Source organism: Melanostigma gelatinosum, assembly GCF_949748355.1.
Source record: "Melanostigma gelatinosum genome assembly, chromosome: 5".
Lineage (NCBI taxonomy): Eukaryota > Metazoa > Chordata > Actinopteri > Perciformes > Zoarcidae > Melanostigma > Melanostigma gelatinosum.
Genome location: NC_136638.1, coordinates 25,064,364 through 25,083,413, shown reverse-complemented (window position 1 = coordinate 25,083,413; position 19,050 = coordinate 25,064,364). Strand labels below are relative to the sequence as shown.

Below are 19,050 nucleotides of genomic sequence, written 5' to 3'. Positions count from 1 at the left end.
CAAAACCCAGTGTATTAAATGCTTTTTTTGACTTTTTTTGACTAACGGCTGCAGAACTGAGAATAAACCCGTTTCAATGAGAAGCAGAACGATATAAAACTTTGCACTTTAAAGCAATCAAACACGAAACAAAAGATAGAGGGACAAAAAAACTGGGGCGCCACTAAATTGCTTAAACCCCCCAAGTTATGAATTCGTTTCTGAATCAATTTAGCGGTGCAGGCATTTTCCAAACATCCTCTTGCGGGAGTAACAAGACAGGGAAATTGATCCGGTGAGACCTCACCTCTCGGTGCGCCTCAATAAAAGAGACACCAGCCTCTCTCGACGACTGTGTAATTTTTAATATATATGCAATAAATGTTCAATTTGTTTCCAGAAATGACGGGAAATAATAACGTAACATTTTAAAGCCATCCATTACAGCCACAACAATGCTCGTGCATACGTGCTGTGACGCAGAGTGCTTTGATTAATTCACGTTTTGATTGTGTTTGATGAAGCAATAACGTTACAAAGCGCGACTTTGGACCAGTTGGACCATTTTCCCTCCTGAAAAACAAAGATGACGGTGGCTGTGCTTTGATTATATATTCATGTATACATATATTGATTTCATTTTTTTTAAGCACATATAGATGACCTTTAACACTTTCTAAAGAGGTTTTTTCTGTTTGTTTTTTAGGTTTTGTCTGCTGCTGAACTTCAGGATCCTCAAGGGTGAATTTCCACACAAATTATCCAAATTATGAGTGACATCCAATTAAAGGTGTCAGCCTATTTCCCTAAGCAGTCCTCATCAAAATAATCTTCAGTCACAAAAACCCTCCATAGGATTCAAATATTTGATTTCAAATTGGAAATCCGTCAATTATTTGGGATGAATTAAATCTGCTAATTGTATGATTATAATCCCACCATTTAAAACATCAATTTATGTTGATGTGAAATCTGCAGACGATGTTATGTTGTATATCCTTCACAGTCCTCTACAGATCATCAAAAGAATCACACTATTAAACTGCTTCTCCTATATATCCAAGGATGATCATTGTCACATATTCATTCCAGTGTAAACTCATATTGAAACACTACAAGTCCCTGAATGTTAAAGTGATCATTTGGGAGATATTTTTAAGGATCCATTGAATAAAAGGTCACAATCACTTCAGTTCTGAGTGTTTTTCAGTCTGGTTGCAGCTCAGACGTGGATGTGTTCAAATGCAGGTATGAGGGGAGGCCGGGGGGGTCTCGGATCGCTGTAGACCTTGACACAAAGTGCATTAAGTTGGCTGATCTCTCTCAAACAGTTTGATTAATTCACTCCCATTCAGGCCCAAGCGAGCAAGGAGTGGAGGGGACGTGACCAATGACATAATAGGCTCTGTCAAGCAGCCTTGCAAAACGCCCAGACCATTTGTGGTGACAATCCTGATGCCATCGGTTCCATAGACCCCCATTCAACCCAGAAACAAACATAGCTTTACTCCCAAAAAAGGGGAAAGTCAGCTTTCTGGTGGATTCCCTTTGCTTTCTATGTCAATAGGTTTTGGCTCAAGGCCCATTGTGGGCATCGGACTCCCTCCGGCCCTTAAAGAAAGTGCTGTTTTTACACCAAACACGAAATTAAAAAAAGAGATTGTGCAGATATATCCCCTCTCGGAATATTGATTACATTCGTTAGTTGTATTACATTTTTAGTAATATTATTTTTTTCTGAAAATGCATTTTAGAGCAATACAAACACAATGTTTGTGCACACTTCTCCTGTTAAGAGATGTATTCATATTTAACTCCTTACATTCCAAAACCTGCAGAAAGCTCATTTCCTTTTTTCCTGATTTCATTCCTGTGATAATTGCATGAATCAGAAACAGGATTTCAGTGAAGGTTTCATCTTTGCACACATGCAGAGACAAGAGATTTACATCAAAGGAGTTCTGAGTTCTCGCACACAGTGAAGACCTTGAGTAAGAAAGCGAGGAAACGTATAGCGGCATCAGACGCTTCATCAACCGCAGCCTTCTTTGTAAAATGGATTTCTTGCATTCAAGGAAAAAGAAAAGCTCATGATGAAAGCTAAGAGGCCGAGAGTAAAGTCTGAATCGGGTCCCTGCTAAAATCCTGCAAGAAGACAAAGATGTTCTCCCCCAAAAAAGGGTGTTGTGTTTTCCTCAAACCAAGGTGGAACAATTTGGATGTCAATCTACCACAAGATGGTCAAACACCAACATTCAACATGTGTATTTTTATTTCATTCAATTGAATCAAGAGGACCAAGTGAACCGTTTAGAAAAATGCTGCATGATCCGAAGAAAAGCAGAGGAGCATGTTTGTTTATCTTGAGCCTCTGCAGCTTCACATCCTCTGAAGCAACACCCTGCTTTTCTCTTTTGTTGCAAATATTGGATGTCAACATATTTGTATCAAACAAACTGCTTGTAATCTTCCCAAATTAAAAAAGGGAATACATCAGGTAAATGAACTAACGAGCTGCAGCAATAAAGCGAGAGCCTTGACCTCCATTCTGTGTAATATGACTTAAAGAGGAGAGATCATCTGTTCTCCTGTAGTTTTAGTGATGAAGGTGTTGATATGGAGCGAGTATTTCAAATTGTTTGTTTTTTAACATTTTGGAGGCCTCCTTTCTAAGAGAGAGCTTTGCAGGGGAATTCATTCCCATCATGATAATGGTGTGAAACGCCTTCTCAGATCAGGCGACAAAGAGATAAAAGGCAGAGAAGCCTGTTGATAACTCGCTTTATTGTTCCTTTTACTCGTTCGAGGGAAATGCACCGTGTCCTTCTTTTCCTCCCAATCAAACCAGCTCTTTCTTCCCGTCGTCTTCCTCGCTTGTCCCCGATTTCCGTCCCTTCTACCACACCCTGTTTGTTTTGGGCCGAATGGAGCAGAGACTGAGATAGAGCGATTACAAGCGCATTCCTTTGAGTACACGACGGTTTATTTCTCTTAGAAAGCTTTCACTTCGGTCAGTCACTCACTCTCTATTCTTTTCTTTCTTTCTCCCGAGAGCTTTGAAGGAAAGGATGAAATAAAATGTAGAATGAAATGAGCGCAGGTTGATAATCGTTTCGTTCTCGTAGAGAAAGCGAGGCTCACTAAATATATTGATGTTATTATTCGGCCTATTATTATCGCAATCGTTTTATTTTTGCTGTGTATATAGTCGTAACAGTCTTCAATATTTCCATTAAATATTATAATAATACGAATAATTATAACAATAACAATAAAATAATAAAAATATTCAGAATAATAACACCGTCGTTGTTATTATTATTATAATGCTGATAATAATAATAGTCTACAAAAAAGTACAAATAGAAAACTACAGAAGCCCACATTATTAATGCAAAATAATTTTCTGACTTTGATTTCATTTAATTTTTTCCAAGGTATTACTCGAAAATAACCCATAATTATGCTTTTAATTGTGTTTTCGATTCTGGTGTTTATTTATTGTATTTCTACAAGATATATATTTATCATATAGGATGTAGTAACATGTCTTTGTTGTAGAACTTGACCGAGAAAAGAGGAAAATCTCAGAATGACGTCTGAAGAAACAGTCTGAACAACAATTTACCTCAAGTGGATTCTCCTTTCAATAGCATGTTCAACCCTGTATCTTGTTTTATAAAAGGCTGTATCGTCGTCCTTATTCAAATATTTAGTTTCCTTTTCAGAAAACCAAAAACAGGATTTTATTTTATTTCCTAAAAGCTAATGCATATCAGGAGTGTTCGCATGATATTCCTTCGTTTATAGGCTGTGTGTCTCTGACGCTCTTCAACGACTATTCTGCACCAATGTAACGTCCCTTTAATATCTGCGATACATATTCATTCTTTAGTATTTCTGGACACATTTCTCTCTCTGGAAATGCGTCTCGGGATCTCACCGTCTTCTCAGGAGCTCGGTCAAATTAAAACTCCCGCAGAAAATGTCTCATTTAAATTCTCACCTTGATCTCTCTAGTGACTGGTAATGGTTCGAGAAGAGCTGACGCCTAAAAAAAACAAACCATCAAGCTCTCACTGTGCGCTACCTGTTTGCTGAGTAATGCCCGATGAATTAGACGACATTGGAAAGAACAAAAACAAGCAAACAGAAAATAGAGACAATGTTTTTGCAGCAGGCAGAATCATCAGTTAACAATAGAAAATGCATGCAAGGCAGGACGCGGCAGCCTTACTTACTCTGTGTGCTGAGTTGAGTCTCCGCAGTTTAATTACAAGCCCTAATTCCCAATCGCAGATAGTGTCAAAAAATCTGCGACTATTTCTCAGAGATTCCCTTTAACAAGTGGAAACTTAGTGTCCTCCTGCACCATTTTATACATGATGAGCCGTCAGTAATGGGATTATTAAACAAAAACGTTTCAGGCGCTGGCGTTAACCTTTTTTAATGCCTAATTAGGTTTTGCAAAGAAATAATTAGATTCTACAGTGCTTACACTGCCTATATTTTCAAATGGCATCTGCAGCAAACACATCATCCTGCGACACTCTTGACAATAATCTGCGGATGTATGCGCTACAGCTGCAGTCAGATGTAAGATTTTAAAACATGTTGCGACCAAATAAGGTGCACTTAAAGCTAAAATAATCATCCGACGCAAGCTACAGGCAAACCCGCAGGAGCATGGTAGTCTGGTCGAGTACGCCCTCTGGTGGTAGCCTGCAAAATAACATTTATATTCAACATTGAGGCATGACATCATTTGGATATTCGACAAATCTGTTATTTTGATTTTCCAATAAAATACCCGCAAGCCAAATTATCTTTATTCACGCAGTATAGTTCTCGATTGGTGCCAAACCTAAAAAGAAAAAAGTCAGTTTGTTCTCTAAAATTTGGCGCGGTGTCCATTGCGCAGGCGCACACTGAAGCCTTTTCCTCGTTCTGCGCATCTTTAGATGTGATGCACATGAGACACTGAACACAATAACACAAGTGTAGCGCTGTAGATCTTAACAATACCTTTGGCTTTAGTGCAATAACACCATCTTAATTCAAGCTGGTGAGGACATATAACTGTGTAGTTATGTGATCCCTTAAAGAAGTGTCTTGTCTTTTTTAAGGTTCTATTTTTATAATAAAGAAAACAAGCCAATCTCTACCACATATCTTTAAATCGCATGTTTGCCTATACAGCACAATGTAACAATATTATAATAAGTATATTATGTTCCTTATATACGTTCTACAAATAAAGATTTAAAAACAAACTGAAGATACATTCTTAATTTATGCTGTGGCTAGTTTATGGATTTAGTTTAACTGCTGAATCCCACTTGTGTTGTTTTCTTAAACGAGGAACTAATCTGTCTGCTGTGTGTTTGAATTGTGTTTGTCTACATCTTTATACTGTACATTGTATTCTTGTCTCTTTAAAACAAAGCTAAAAAGGGACAAGCAAACATAAACTAATAAACAGTGTCCAGGCAGGAGGAAAATAGATGCATATAACCTTTACAAACAACAAAGGGACAACAAAATACATGACTGTTTACAAGTCAGACTGTTACTAAACTGAGTATACAGAGTTACAAAAGGTGTAAAAGTACAAAGAGTGCGACAGGTGAGGACAGGTAATACGTTATTTATAGAGATACAGTAAATGGTTTCGTAAATACAGCCCTCTTGGACTTGTGACAAAAATACATAATATTAAAATATTGTTTTTGCTTAATTTACATATTATAGTGTAATTTGTATAATTAGAGCAAAAATAGGGGACGTCTTGTTGCAGTTAATTTGTTTATCCGCTAGAGGGCAGTGTTGTCCAATGATCCAAGAAAACGATCCAGGAACTCTCGTTCTCAAATCTCGCGAGAGGCACATTCTCTTTTCCTTCTCGCTCCCTGTGCACGCTTTCAGAAGGTCAGCTGATCATTTACTTCATTCAGTGTGGTGAACAAGCAGCCTGTCACTCTTAAGCTAGCACACAACGTAACTGTTCGACGCTATAACGCTGGTAAGCTGTGTATATTGTTCTCACTGTATCGTTGTATAAATATAAACTTCAATCAAACAGGAGTATTCAGTCTGTCTCTCCTTTTAGATATTTTACGCTAGTAAACGGTCTTTTACGTTAGTAAACGTCGCGAGGTAATAGCTAACGTTAGCGGAGGGTTTAGCTCGAATGCTAGTAACGATGGTAACGGAGAATATTCTAGCGGCACCTGCTAACGTTATCTGTCGTCGCGTTAGCATTAATAAACCACCGACAGACGTCTTAACTGACTGTTTACAGACGTTGGTCTGTACTGGTCCGGTTTGCAACAGTTCTGTTTATTTTAAGGAACGTTAAGTCATTACTCACCCAAACAAGCCAAGGCTAGTTGTGCTAGCTTAACCGAGCTAGCGTTATAGCTCCAACAATATTGTACACATAATAGTCCATCAGCTTATATAGTAACCCTTCATCTGTTTTGTATTTAACAATGTTTATTACTAAAGTAAATCTTAAAGCTGTCAAGTAATTCTAGTGAAGTATAATAAACAATATTCTGCTCTAAAATGCAGTTATTGGAGTAAAAGTAGATGGAAGACTCACGTAAACTACAGTAATGTAACGTTACTTGATGATAATGTATATTTCACCTCTGCCATAAATATATCTTTAAAATGATTTGTTTATTGACAGAAAAGTGATTGAACTATTTTGAAGAGGAATTGTTTCAGTCATTGTTTAAGTTTACTGATTCCAGCTTCCTAACTGTGAGGAGGTGGTGCTTCTCTTTGTCAAGTATGACAGTCTGGTTATCTTAAGGATTTAAACCTTTTCTCAGACAAACAATCAAATTGAATATGTCCTGATGGAAAGATAATCGTCTAAGAGAACAATCTTTAGTTGCAGCAGCAGCGTATGAAAGGTTTTAAGTAGTTGTGACTTGTGACTCCTGTTTGTATGACTTGTCAAATTGCTTCATGATGTCATGTTTTTCCCCAATAGAGCAACACACACACTCCGAAAGATGGCTGACGCAAACCAACAAAGTCCTCCTCCCCAGCTAGGACTTCTGGTAAGTGTTTGATCCACACACTTACACCTTCCAACTATGTCTTACCTTGTAAGATGCACTCTGCTGATTCTACAGACAAAGATACTCGTCATAAGGAATACTACTCCGTCTACACAAACAGTTGGTGTCCCAGCATTTTGCATCAAACACGAGCACAGCTACCACTGCACTCTATACCCTTCACTCATGATGACACAGGTTCAACTTTTATCTGCCCAAAACACCTGACTGTATTTTATTTTCTCCACAGCAATTTTTAATGAGCAACAAGCTGGAAACTGCAATGTGGCTTTCGCGACTCTTCACAGTCTACTGCTCCGTAATGTTTATTCTACCAATTTTGGGGTGAGTACGATCAGTGACGGTGCACACCATCAACACACTGCTTTCACCCAGCCATGAATTAATATCAGAATATTTTTGTGTATTTCAGACCCTATGCAGCAGCTAACTTCTATCAGCGAGCCTTGTTAGCGAACGCCCTCACCAGCGCCCTCCGCTTGCATCAAAGACTTCCGCGCTTTCAGCTGAGCAGAGCTTTCCTGGCCCAGGCTCTGCAGGAGGATAGCTGTCATTACTTGCTCTACTCACTCATCCTGGTCAACTCCTACCCCATCACAAGTATCCTTTCACCTACTAATGTTGGGAGAAGATACATGGATGCACTCAGTGGTTCTGATTAGTCTCATGATGATCCCATGTTTTAATCATTAAAACATATAATAATCCAAAAATATGCAACTCTCATAACTGCACCAAATCACTGTGGGGGTGGGTTTCTCTGTCGTTTATGTTAATCCTTAACTTTTGTGTCCAGTGAGCATCTTCCCAGTCTTCCTCTTCTCTGTGCTTCACGCAACCACCTACACAAAGAAAGTCCTGGATGTGAGTATGAAGCAGCAGTTATCCGCTCTGACATTTTTAATGCTGTTGGTTAAAAACGTATGACCCCATGGTTGACCCCAAGTAGAAAATGATCGCCAGCCAATGCTGTTTTAATTATGTACTCAACATACCCGAATTCAACCTTAAAGTCTCAGTGAAACTGAAGTTAGAGCGTCTGTGAGTCACTGAAACCTTTGACTCACTGCCGCTTTGTTGTCTCGTCTGCTTCTGATGTTGTAACGTTTGCAGTCTGTGGGCCCCAGCAGCCTGATGTTCATCAGAAACCTGCTGGACAAACTTACGTCCAATCAGCAGAACATCCTGAAGTTCATCGCCTGCAACGAGATCTTCTTGATGCCAGCGACAGTCTTTATGCTCTTCAGGTAAAAAGTGTTTCTTTCTTTTGTTCTTTGTAATTGTCGAGACATTGCAGATCCTGGATGACGATATGGTAGAAGTAGCGATTGTGTTCTTAGACAGTTTTCTGCTTATCAATCTGCTTACCGAATTTGTTTTGCCAAAGATACCTGGGAGAGATTATGAGGAACAAAACCAACCAGTTCTCCGTGTTGTCAAACCCCTTAAAGAACACATTGAAGTTGCCTTTTAGATTTGAATCTAGAAGTGCAAGAAAATGTAATCCTGGAAATCCCAGTTACCAAATTCACCCCATGAGTCAGCTTTATTGAATAAGCTACAATTGTGTGACGTCAGTTTTCACTTTTATCTTTTTAACAGTGGTCAGGGAAGTTTGCTGCTGCCTTTCATTTACTACCGATTCCTCACCCTCCGCTACACATCCAGAAGAAACCCATACTGCCGGTGAGATGATGAATAATACAATAATTTGTGTTCGGGTATTTATGTGGATATTAATCTACAACAAGTTAGTCAATACTGCCGAATCAGGGGTGAAGAAACCTTGAAAGTTTCTGTATATATAATTCTCAACGTTTTTGGCTGCTGTTTTTGGGGCAACCGTGGCTCACTAGGTTAAGAGGGTTGCCTGGTAACCGCAGGGTCAACGGTTCGATCCCAGACTGGGACGTGTCACGTGTCGAAGTGTCCCTAAGCAAGACACTGAACCCCCGGCTCCCAGGGCGCCTGTCATTGGCAGCCCACTGCTCCCTATATACAGGGATGGGTCAAATGCAGAGACAAATTTCCCCTTCCGGGATCAATATAGGATTATAAATTAAAAAAATTAAATAAAAATGTACCTGCAGATATGTGTGAAGGTAATTCAGAAACAGTTGTTTTGTCCATGAGACCGCACTGTATTTCCTGTCAAAGCCAGTGTTTGTATTAAGTATTAAACAAATCTGTTTCCACCCCAGCACCTTGTTCACAGAGCTGCGAATCCTTCTGGAGCACTTCATCATGAAGCCCATTTGCCCCGCCTTCTTCAGGAAGATGTGCCTTAGCAGCATCGCCTTGATCAGCCGCCTCGCCCCCACAGGCGTCTGATTTTAAAACTACGTAGAGGTTCTGTTTTCTTTCCGTTTTTGGGTTTTCCACCATTTAAGATGTGACTTAAACTTTGATGCGGACAGACATTGCCATCAACAGAAGGACCTGGTTTTTGAATGTCAACTTTACAGCCTCTGCTCCTCCAACTTCTCTGTATATTTGAGGACCGTTGAAGAGCAGCCAGTAATGCACTGAAGTCTCATGGTGATGTTTCTTTTCCCATCTTCTTAATGTGACCTCATTCAAGCGGTGGACACCCCTCACTCTGTTACGGTCACTGAATGCAGCACAGCAGACATCAACTGTAATCTGTACCTACCGGCTGTTTTTGTTTTTTTCTAAGTATGTCCTTATTTATTCATGAAATCACATATTCTATGATAAAAACATTAACATTCTGAGATTAGTAACTTAAATGAAATGTGCTTATACATAACCAATGTTCTTTTTTTAACATGATCATATTGTGCTTGGATAGATGGAGGATGGGGTTTGTTTGTTTTTATGTGGTCCAATTCCTTTTTTTTTATGTGCAAAGCATCCAGTGCTCTGATTTGTTTAACTGCCTAAATTAAAATGTTTTCTGTCAATGCCATCAACACACTCTTATAACAACTTGCGAAGATCAATGCATGTATGATGTCAAAATACCTGTTTAATTGAGAAACAAGATATCTGCTGTATTTTATAGAATATTTTAAGGTACCAGACATTTTGCTGTAGGACTCATATTTGAGGAGAGTTGCACAATGCCTGTTGTGTCATATTTCACCTTGTTGATCAGTTTGAAAGCTGTTTTGAATTTGCTTCATCTATTTGTTGCTCTGTAGTTTCCATGCTTAACGCATGCTCTCATCGCTTTGTTTCTTCCGTGTTAAATGTGTTTATTTGCCTCCAGACAAACCACATTTTTATGACAAGAACAAAATGATCTCTTAATTAAACTAATAAAATATGAAAAGATAGGAATGTGGTTTGAGTTTATAATTTGGTTAGATTTCTCTCGTTGATCTTGGCCTTACAATCAACATCTTTAATTAATGAACCATTTTGCATAAAATCATCAATATAAAATACATAAATGTCTATGCTGACAATGTGTATTTATCCAAATATCTACTGAGAGGAAGAAACACAACTTTATTATTGTGTAGTACACTTATATTACACAAATACTACACTACTACTACTATTCACACTACTGTTTTTTTTTTTTTAAACCTAGTCTACCAGCTTTCAATTCCATCTTTCATCAGTGGATGGATTTATAATGTTCAAAGTTTTTTTTTTCTTTAATTATCTTATAGAAGTGTGAACCCAATATTACATTTTGCATACATTTCTGTACACTGTGCACCTAGTGGCCACTGTATTCGGTACACAATCTCCAATACAGCTGCCATGAAGTACTTTTATCTTTCCCATGATGTTCAAGTGTTTGTGACACTGTTATGTTCATTAAATATGTTTTAGCATTGAGGTAGTTCGTAGTAGGGTTGGACTGCATTATATTCAGACGTGTTTCTAATATTATGCTCACCTCGTGGTTGGGATTAGGGGGGATAATTTAAAGAATTAGAGTCCAGTTTAAGACCACATTAAATCATTAATACATAAGTTGTTTTATTATACATAATAAATATATGGCCAATGATTAAAAAATGTAAACACTGTATTTTAATTCAAAAATGTACCGCAATGTCATAAAAAACTGAACATCGTAAAAGCAAAGCTGTTATATTGAGTTACGTTAGATGCACAAGCTCAGAGCCGACCAATAGAGCGTCATTGATAGTCAACCAATCAGGACACGGATACAATCGCATTCAGTCTCGTCCAATGGCGTCGCGGCTTCTTACTGCTGCAGCGTTGCCATTGACAACAAGTGCTGCGTTGATCCGCTTCTGAAGTGTTTACGAGAATTTAGCATAACTACCGCTAGTATCCGCGTTAAAAGAGGTTTATAGTCGATTTAACAATATTATATATGTATAGTTTTGCTGTTGCTACGTAGATTTAGTTAAAGATTATATATATTTTTGACGTGCGAGTAAATCGTGTTAGCCAATTAGCTTGCTAGCTAACGTTAGCACGCCGAGCTAATCTCCTCGCTTTAGATAATCTCCAGTCTCTCTTTTCACCGTTACTTTAAGTTGTGAATGACATTAGGTGGACTGTAACTGGTGGTCTCTGCGGTAGTATGACTGGATAACCTGACGTTACTTTTTAATGTTCTAAGATAAAAACACCCAGTGGAGAAAGAAGATGGAAATCCACCTCAATCGAGTTGATTACATCCAGGTAACAGCAGAGTACTTTCGTCTTTTATTCCGACATTTACTGTCAGATCCACTGCTATCACCAGGTCTGTTGGTCTTTAGTCAGTTTTACAGAACAAGTCTCCATTGCTGTGCATTTTCTCATATTATTATGTATTTCTTGCATTGTTTTATGTAACTATAAGCACAAATAGATAGCTAAAAACCTAGAACAAGCAAATCTATTTTATAAATATGTTGCATTTAAAAGACGAAACAAAAGCAAGCAAAAAAAGTTATGGATGTAATTTACTTGATGTTTTACTCCCTGATTTAAATGAGCTGAGGTGCTGTTTTGCTAAATCACCATTGAAGTAGTCTAGCCTGCTGAAAAAATAAATGTGTGAACTAATGTCATGTTTTCGACAGAAATCCTTTAATTCCTGCATTGTTTTCCAAGATGTTTCCCTGAAGGAACTTTTGTCAGTATGTGTAACACGATTTCTCCTGCTTTGTCCTCACAGGTTGGTGTGACATCCCAGAAAACTATGAGGCTGCTTCCAGCTTTGGGGAAAAAGGCAACTCAAAAGGTATGAATCTGTCAGAGCGATGTTTGTGCTTCTCCATGTGCCTACAGTTATAAGAGTTTATAGCTGTATATTGTGCTTTAATTAAAGTGTTTCATTCTACAGCTTCTCGGTCGTTGTCTCTTTGTTTCAGGTTGCTGTTGCTGATCATGATGGTATACTAACATGTTTTGGGATGAAAAAGGGAGAAGCAGTGGTGAGTGTCCTGATTTTTCTGTCCTGCCAGTTGTGTCTTAATGTGTTGAATTTCAGTTTCTAATGTTGAGGAATCTGACTCTTCTGATTCAGCCCGTGTTTAAAACACTGCCAGGGCAGAAAATAGCCAGACTGGACCTTGGAGGAGCTGCAGGAACTCCACAGGAGAAGATATTTGTTTGTTCTGGTTCTCATGTCCGAGGATTCACCAAGAAAGGCAAACAGTTCCTCACCTTTGAAGCCAACCTCACTGAAAGCATTAACGCCATGTAGGAACCACCTCTCCCCTCTTCGGTTGACTTGCACTGCTTGATTGACCCATGCAGAACTCTGTGAGTTTAACTGTTGATTTTCTCTTTTCCAGGCATGTCTCCGGCTCTGACCTCTTTGTGTGTGCGAGTTACATCTTCAACCACTACTGTGACTGCAAGGACCAGCACTACTACCTCTCTGGAGACAAAATCAATGACATCTCATGTTTGTCTTCAGAAAACCTGTCTCGCCCCGTCCTGGCGTGCCAAGATCGGGTTCTCAGAGTCTTGCAGGTAGACAAAGATGATATTTCCTCTTCTGACTTTGATACGTTTTGTTGTTCTCCATCAAACAATTAGATAATATTTATTATTCTATGTTGTTGTTATTTTATTGTGTAGGGATCAGAGCTTGCCTATGATATTGAAGTCCCTGGTCCTCCATCTGTCTTGGAACTATACAACAAAGATGGAGGCAAGTTGACCTTCCTGTGTGCACTGGAACAATAAAACATAAGACTGCTTTGTAGAGATCTCATATAACGTCATTGATTTCTCTGCAGGCGAGGAAGTCCTCTATGGAACTACCGATGGCAAAATAGGATTGGTGCAGATTGGTGAGAGCGCAGCTGCGACCAAATGGGAGATCGACAACGACAAAAAGAAAGGAGGTTTGTTCTGGACATGATCACAGTAATGTGTTTTAGCTGTTTCACTACGAATCGCTTCTATGTTTAATACCAACCTTTCCACATCATATGAATATCAACTCTTCAAGGTAGGGAAACAATAAAGGTTCATCCCCAATTAATCTCTTCTTTATGTTTTTTTGTTACGGACACAATATTGCATGTTTTTTTTAAACAGTTTTGACTGTTTTGAGTGTGATCTCATCAGGAATTCTTTGCATCGACACCTATGACATCATGGGAGACGGCGTGAATGACATCCTGGTGGGCAGGGACGATGGGACGGTTGAGGTCTTTGGTTTCGACAGCTCCAGTGAGCCCACGTTACGCTTTGAGCATGTGAGTTTATGCCGAGCATCAATTTTACTCCCTCCCAAATCACTCCAATATGTACTTTTAAAATTACAATTCAATATATTATATTGTTTAACCACAGATTATGATTTTTGTTTTGTCAGTATCATGCAGCGATACTATACTGCATTCATACTTACTGTTCAGTTTGATTTAAAACAGCTGATCCCTGTATACAGATACCTTACTGGCCTTTTCTTAGATGCCTTGTTATTTTGTATGTGTTTTGTGTGTTTTTCTGCCTTCAGGTGTTGTCAGAGAGTGTGACCTCCATCCAGGGCGGCTGCGTCGGGAAGGAGTCTTATGATGAGGTCTTGACTGCCACTTACACAGGTTGGATAAAAAACAAGATGGACAGTGATTTCCGACTGTCTGACATTTACAGTTAATGTAAAGTGTTTGAAGGAGATCTGATATGCACAGCTTATTCTGCTTTACTGTTCTGTCATCACCTCTTTCAGGATGGGTGACTGGTCTGACCACTGAGCCCCAGAAGGCTGAGGCCGGCCCAGGAGACGAGGTCAGAATGAGCAAGGAGATCCAGTCCAAAGTAGAAGCACTCAGGTACCAGCAAAAAAAGGGCCTCAGTTTCTCATTACACAGCATGTCCTGATGCGTTTGACCTACCATGCGATGGTTTAAGTTTGATTTCAAGAGAGATTGTGTTGTTCCCTCCCAGGGCAGAGCTGGAGCAGCTGCAGGTTAAAGTCCTGCAGGGCCGAGAGCAGTACCAGCAGACCTCTCAGTCGAGCACAGCCGTCTCTGCTGTGCCCGTCTTCAGCATCAATGACAAGTTCACCCTCTGCCAGGACGATGCCAGCTACAGCCTCACTCTTGAGGTGCAGACTGCCATCGACAATCTGCTGCTGCAGGTCTGCTCAGTATTATAACCCCAGCCCTTACAAACCTCTGGCGATGCCCTTGACCCCATGTCGGAGATATAAACATGCAAAATGTAACTTAAAGATGAATCTCCTCTGCAGAGCGACGTCCCCATAGACCTGCTGGATGTGGATAAGAACTCTGCTGTTGTCAGTTTCAGTGAATGTGATTCAGAGGTGAGCACAGGACAAACGTGCTTTATGAAATAGATCATGAAGCTGCTGCTCCCAGAGGCCTGACGCTCTTATTCTGTCTCCAGCAGCCGAACGGGAACTTCCTCCTGGCCACGTACAGATGTCAGGCCAACACCACCAGACTGGAGCTCAAGGTAACACGTGCATCCAAACTCTGTTCCCTTTGCTTAAACTATTTGATGATGCACCTCGGAGAAATACCGCGTTTCAGCCGTAATAACTGTTCTAGGTGAGGTCCATCGAGGGACAGTACGGGACCCTCCAGGCTTACATTACCCCCAGACTGCAACCCAAGACATGCCAGGTCCGCCAGTACCAGATCAAACCTCTGTCCCTCCACCAGCGGACACACAGCATAGACCAGGAAAGGTAAAAGGTTAAAGTTAAGAATATTCTAATTCGTTCGATTTTAATTCAGTAGTTAAGTCCCATCTTGAGTCCTGTGTTAATGTCGATCCCACTGGAGTGCTACCCTGTTTCCAGACCTGTAAATGGCTGCACACGTCAGATTTGTTCAGAATGAATGAAGTCAAATGAAACGGCAATTCAGTCTGATTATAGGCATTGTAGTTAAAACGGCCAATACGACACAAAGTTACACAAAAAACAGTCTTTAATTGTTTATTATAGGAGCAATGTATGACATTCAGAGCATTAATCCAGCAGCAAACAACTATTTGCTGATGATATAGTGGAGTAATGTCTGATCAGAGAATGAAGTCCCTGTCCCTCTGTGAGCTTTGTTAACATAGTCAGCCGCTGTGTGCATGTTCGTGCATGTTCGTGCATGTACGTGCATGTACGTGCATTGCCGTTGAGAGGCAACCGAAAATAATCCCAATCTCATATGATGCAATGTTTTGTTTTGAATCACTTATCATTAAAATGAGATCATGTGACATTGGTGTCATGTGTCAGTTGTTTCCCCATGATTTTAACCTTACACATGATGTATGTTATTTGTCCCTCTCTCTGTCATACAGGCCCATGAACAGGCTCAGTCTGGTGGGACAGTTCAGCTTCGCTGAGATCCACTCCTGGGTGGTCTTCTGCTTGCCAGAGGTGCCTGAGAAAACACCGGCAGGAGAGAGCATCACTTTCAATTTCCACAACACTTTTCTTGGGACACAGCTTGAAGCCACCTACTGGTAAACACAAGCACGGAGTGGAAACAGTTCTAAAACTGCATGTGTAGGCATTATGAGATAACTGACATGGGGTTGTAGCATTTTAGAACCTTTCTGATGCCCGAGAAACGTTTTATTTATGTTTTATATATCGTTTCCAATGATTCGGCCGGGACGTGTGTGATAATCTACTTGTAATCAAACGTGCTTTTTTTTTTTTTTAAATGTGTAATTTTAGCAAAGGTGAAGGTCACTTCAAGTCAGACAACATCTCCACCATCTCCATCCTGAATGATGTTCTCTCTAAAGAAGCCACCAAGAGGAAAATCAATCTGAACATTTCATACGGTTGGTGTATTATTATTCGTTTTTAGTGTCTGCTTACAAAAATATTCATGGAATAATCTCTAACAAACTAGACTAACTGTTCTTTTTAATCTTCCAGACATCAATGATGACTCTGTGAGCCACACCCTGAAGATGATACATCCAAAGCTGCAGTACCAGCTGTTGTTGGCTAGAAAAGTTCAGCTTATCGATGCACTTAAAGTACGTATTGGTTAAATGTGTCGTCTTAAAGGACAAATCCTCTCATCCCGTTTCAATGCATTCACTGTGTGTGGTGATGTGTTGTGTCTTGTTTGGTTAAAAGCTTCAAGTTGAACGGCTTCTTTTGAAATTCATTTTGTTCGTCACTCACTCTCCTCCACCTCACTTCCTCTCTGGTTTCTCTGATTGGCAGGAGCTTCAGGTTCATGAGGGGAACGCTGACTTCCTCATCGCAGAATATCGCAACATCTTGGATGAGTCCGCCAATCTCCTCGAGGAGTGCAAGAAGCAGCCGGCGCACCTCGAGAGGCTTTATGGTGCAGCACTATTTCTTTACTTGCACATATATAAAAAAGACAATAAGAATTTAATAAAATGTTTGTGCAGGAGAGGTTAGAAGTCAAAAATGGATGGTAAAAATATCATCCTTTTCAGATGTTTTTTGAATTACGATAATGTAGATGTTGATTGTAGTGATGAGAGTAGGTTGTTCCAGAGACATGATCCTTAATTGATTAAGGGAAGTTCGACAATACGGAAGATAAAAGTCCTTGAAGTGTCTTCGTGAAATATTAGTGAATGGCTCAGGAACACTTAAAAAATATTCTGGAAAGTGTCAAACAAGTCATGAGTTAGTTGTACATATCTACACATGAATACACAAGTCTGGTATATGTTTACATAAAACAATGACCGAGGTTTGTATTTTCTGAAGAGAAGAGCAGATGAATCGCATCTTTCGGCAAAGATAATCACCAAAGAAATTCTTACTGAGATAAGAGTGACATGTTGCGGCTCAAGCAGTATGACGATACATAATATGAAGATGTAATGATTAATCAATGAACAAACTCTGGATACCAATTGACTTCATAGTCTTCTTACAAACAATATGGTATTTTCATTGTCTACTCATTTCCACCGACGCTCATGTCCAGAGACACTTTCACGAAACTTATTTTCCTTCCTCCCTTCCATGTATCTTCTATTATTCTTTACATTTGTCAAGTTATTGCTAAAGAGACAAGAGTACTGTTACCGGTACGGTAAAGTTCTGCTACATGAGCCTGACATTATGAAGAAGAGCTTGTTGGCTGCTTGTAACCCGTTTCTTTTCTTCTTTATTTCCTGTAGGAATGATCACAGACCTCTTCATCGATAAATTCAAGTTTAAAGGACAGAACGTGAAAACCAAAGTGTCCTCGTTGCTGGAGATACTCGACAATTATGACTTAAATTCTCTGTTAGACTTTTTCAATGAGGCATGATGTCATGTGGATCAGAGGGTATTTATTTACTTTGAGTGTCTTTATTTGTGCTATTTTTGTATTGTAAATACAAAAGTATTGTAGTTATTAACAGTGTCGATGTCATGTTGTTGTCATTTAGCTGTTTTGTCCTAAATGTGGTGTACAATATTTAAATATTTATAATATATTTTGATAGCATAAAACCAAGGTTGGTAATTAATAAACCACCACAAGGTTTCCCAGATTACTTCAGGTTCCTCTTTTTATTAGTGACCAAATGTAAGCTAGAGAATGTATGTTTTTATATCATAATTATCATAGCACTGTGACTTCCTCCTGTTGAAATGAAAGAGGTTATTTGTAACCTTTGTAAAAATCATTAGAGTATCGTGAACAAACACAACTAAGAATATTAAATTCCACAGGAAGGAAAAGCTCATACGATACCATGAGCCGTATGTGACTAATAATGTTTCCACACCGCACACTTAGGTCTGCAATCAATTGATTGTTATAAATTATAAGTCAATGTATCAGTGACCATGCATGTTTCCTTATTTAAAATCTGTATCATCTTCACAATTATTTAAATTGATGGACTTCCAAGAACCAAAAATAAGGTTGCATGTGGAAGATAGATTGATACGTTATTAATCTCGCAAGGGGAAATGTGTTTGCTACAGCAGCATTATGATACAGACAAGCAATCAAAGTAACAGAGTAAAAATAAAATATTGAGTATAAAAATGCACAATATAGACAATGAAATAGAATAATATTAAATATAATATAAAATGTTAAAACAGCAATGTTACTGCAATACAGCAAGTATTTCATTTGAGAAAAATATTTAACTTTTTAATACATTTATTTGACAGCTGTGGTTTCAGTTTATGAAATACGAAGCCGTGTTAAAAACTAAACCACCCAACATGTAAAGTGGTTATTATCCACACATGAACAAAAATAAAATGCTGCATTAATATTAAAGCATTACGTGAGGATGTTATATTGCCAAAAATGTTTCTATGGTTGATTTAATTACAACACAACATGTGTTTGTGTCTGCATCAATGAACATTATCCAGTAGTGGAACATAACTCAGTAAGTACTATACTTAAGTACCATTTTGAGGTACTTGTACTTTACTTGAGTATTTCCCTCATATGCTACTACTACATTCTGAAAGCCAATTTTATACTAAATACGCCACAACATTGATTTGATCACTTTAATTTCTGTGCAGATTCAGCTTGTTAATACAAAAAAGTCAACTATATTATATATACTGTAAACATATATATGA

The 19,050-nt window shown here is 38.9% G+C and overlaps 2 protein-coding genes across 4 annotated transcripts; both read left to right on the top strand.

The window, feature by feature from the left end:
* Window positions 1-5,918: 5,918 nt before the first annotated feature.
* tmem33 (transmembrane protein 33) lies at window positions 5,919-11,049 on the top strand. Of its 3 annotated transcripts, none has more exons than XM_079269380.1 (8): window positions 5,919-6,001; window positions 6,983-7,052; window positions 7,303-7,397; window positions 7,486-7,673; window positions 7,870-7,937; window positions 8,204-8,320; window positions 8,676-8,759; window positions 9,275-11,049. In XM_079269380.1, the coding sequence occupies exons 2-8, from the start codon at window positions 7,005-7,007 to the stop codon at window positions 9,359-9,361; spliced, it is 687 nt and encodes a 228-aa protein (XP_079125506.1). In that variant the 5' UTR covers window positions 5,919-6,001; window positions 6,983-7,004; the 3' UTR covers window positions 9,362-11,049. The 3 variants fall into 3 exon arrangements, with proteins under 3 accessions (XP_079125506.1, XP_079125505.1, XP_079125504.1); XM_079269379.1 differs by having other exon boundaries at window positions 8,201-8,320; XM_079269378.1 differs by having other exon boundaries at window positions 8,187-8,320.
* Window positions 11,050-11,451: 402 nt separating this feature from the next.
* bbs7 (Bardet-Biedl syndrome 7) lies at window positions 11,452-17,889 on the top strand. The gene is made up of 19 exons (XM_079269042.1): window positions 11,452-11,708; window positions 12,190-12,255; window positions 12,386-12,448; window positions 12,541-12,716; window positions 12,812-12,992; window positions 13,101-13,191; window positions 13,262-13,369; window positions 13,596-13,726; window positions 13,990-14,074; window positions 14,203-14,305; window positions 14,421-14,613; window positions 14,725-14,799; window positions 14,883-14,951; window positions 15,047-15,186; window positions 15,801-15,965; window positions 16,183-16,292; window positions 16,390-16,493; window positions 16,687-16,810; window positions 17,628-17,889. The coding sequence occupies exons 1-19, from the start codon at window positions 11,673-11,675 to the stop codon at window positions 17,759-17,761; spliced, it is 2,154 nt and encodes a 717-aa protein (XP_079125168.1). The 5' UTR covers window positions 11,452-11,672; the 3' UTR covers window positions 17,762-17,889.
* Window positions 17,890-19,050: the final 1,161 nt, after the last annotated feature.

Bases quoted from the DNA above. Each gene is read 5' to 3' on its own strand.
- tmem33 (XM_079269378.1), top strand. From the start codon at position 7,005: ATGGCTGACGCAAACCAACAAAGTCCTCCTCCCCAGCTAGGACTTCTG. The intron at 7,053-7,302 runs GTAAGTGTTTGA...TTTTCTCCACAG, and splicing joins CTCCCCAGCTAGGACTTCTG to CAATTTTTAATGAGCAACAA. The intron at 8,321-8,675 runs GTAAAAAGTGTT...TCTTTTTAACAG, and splicing joins ACAGTCTTTATGCTCTTCAG to TGGTCAGGGAAGTTTGCTGC.
- bbs7 (XM_079269042.1), top strand. From the start codon at position 11,673: ATGGAAATCCACCTCAATCGAGTTGATTACATCCAG. The intron at 12,256-12,385 runs GTATGAATCTGT...TCTTTGTTTCAG, and splicing joins GGAAAAAGGCAACTCAAAAG to GTTGCTGTTGCTGATCATGA. The intron at 12,449-12,540 runs GTGAGTGTCCTG...CTTCTGATTCAG, and splicing joins TGAAAAAGGGAGAAGCAGTG to CCCGTGTTTAAAACACTGCC.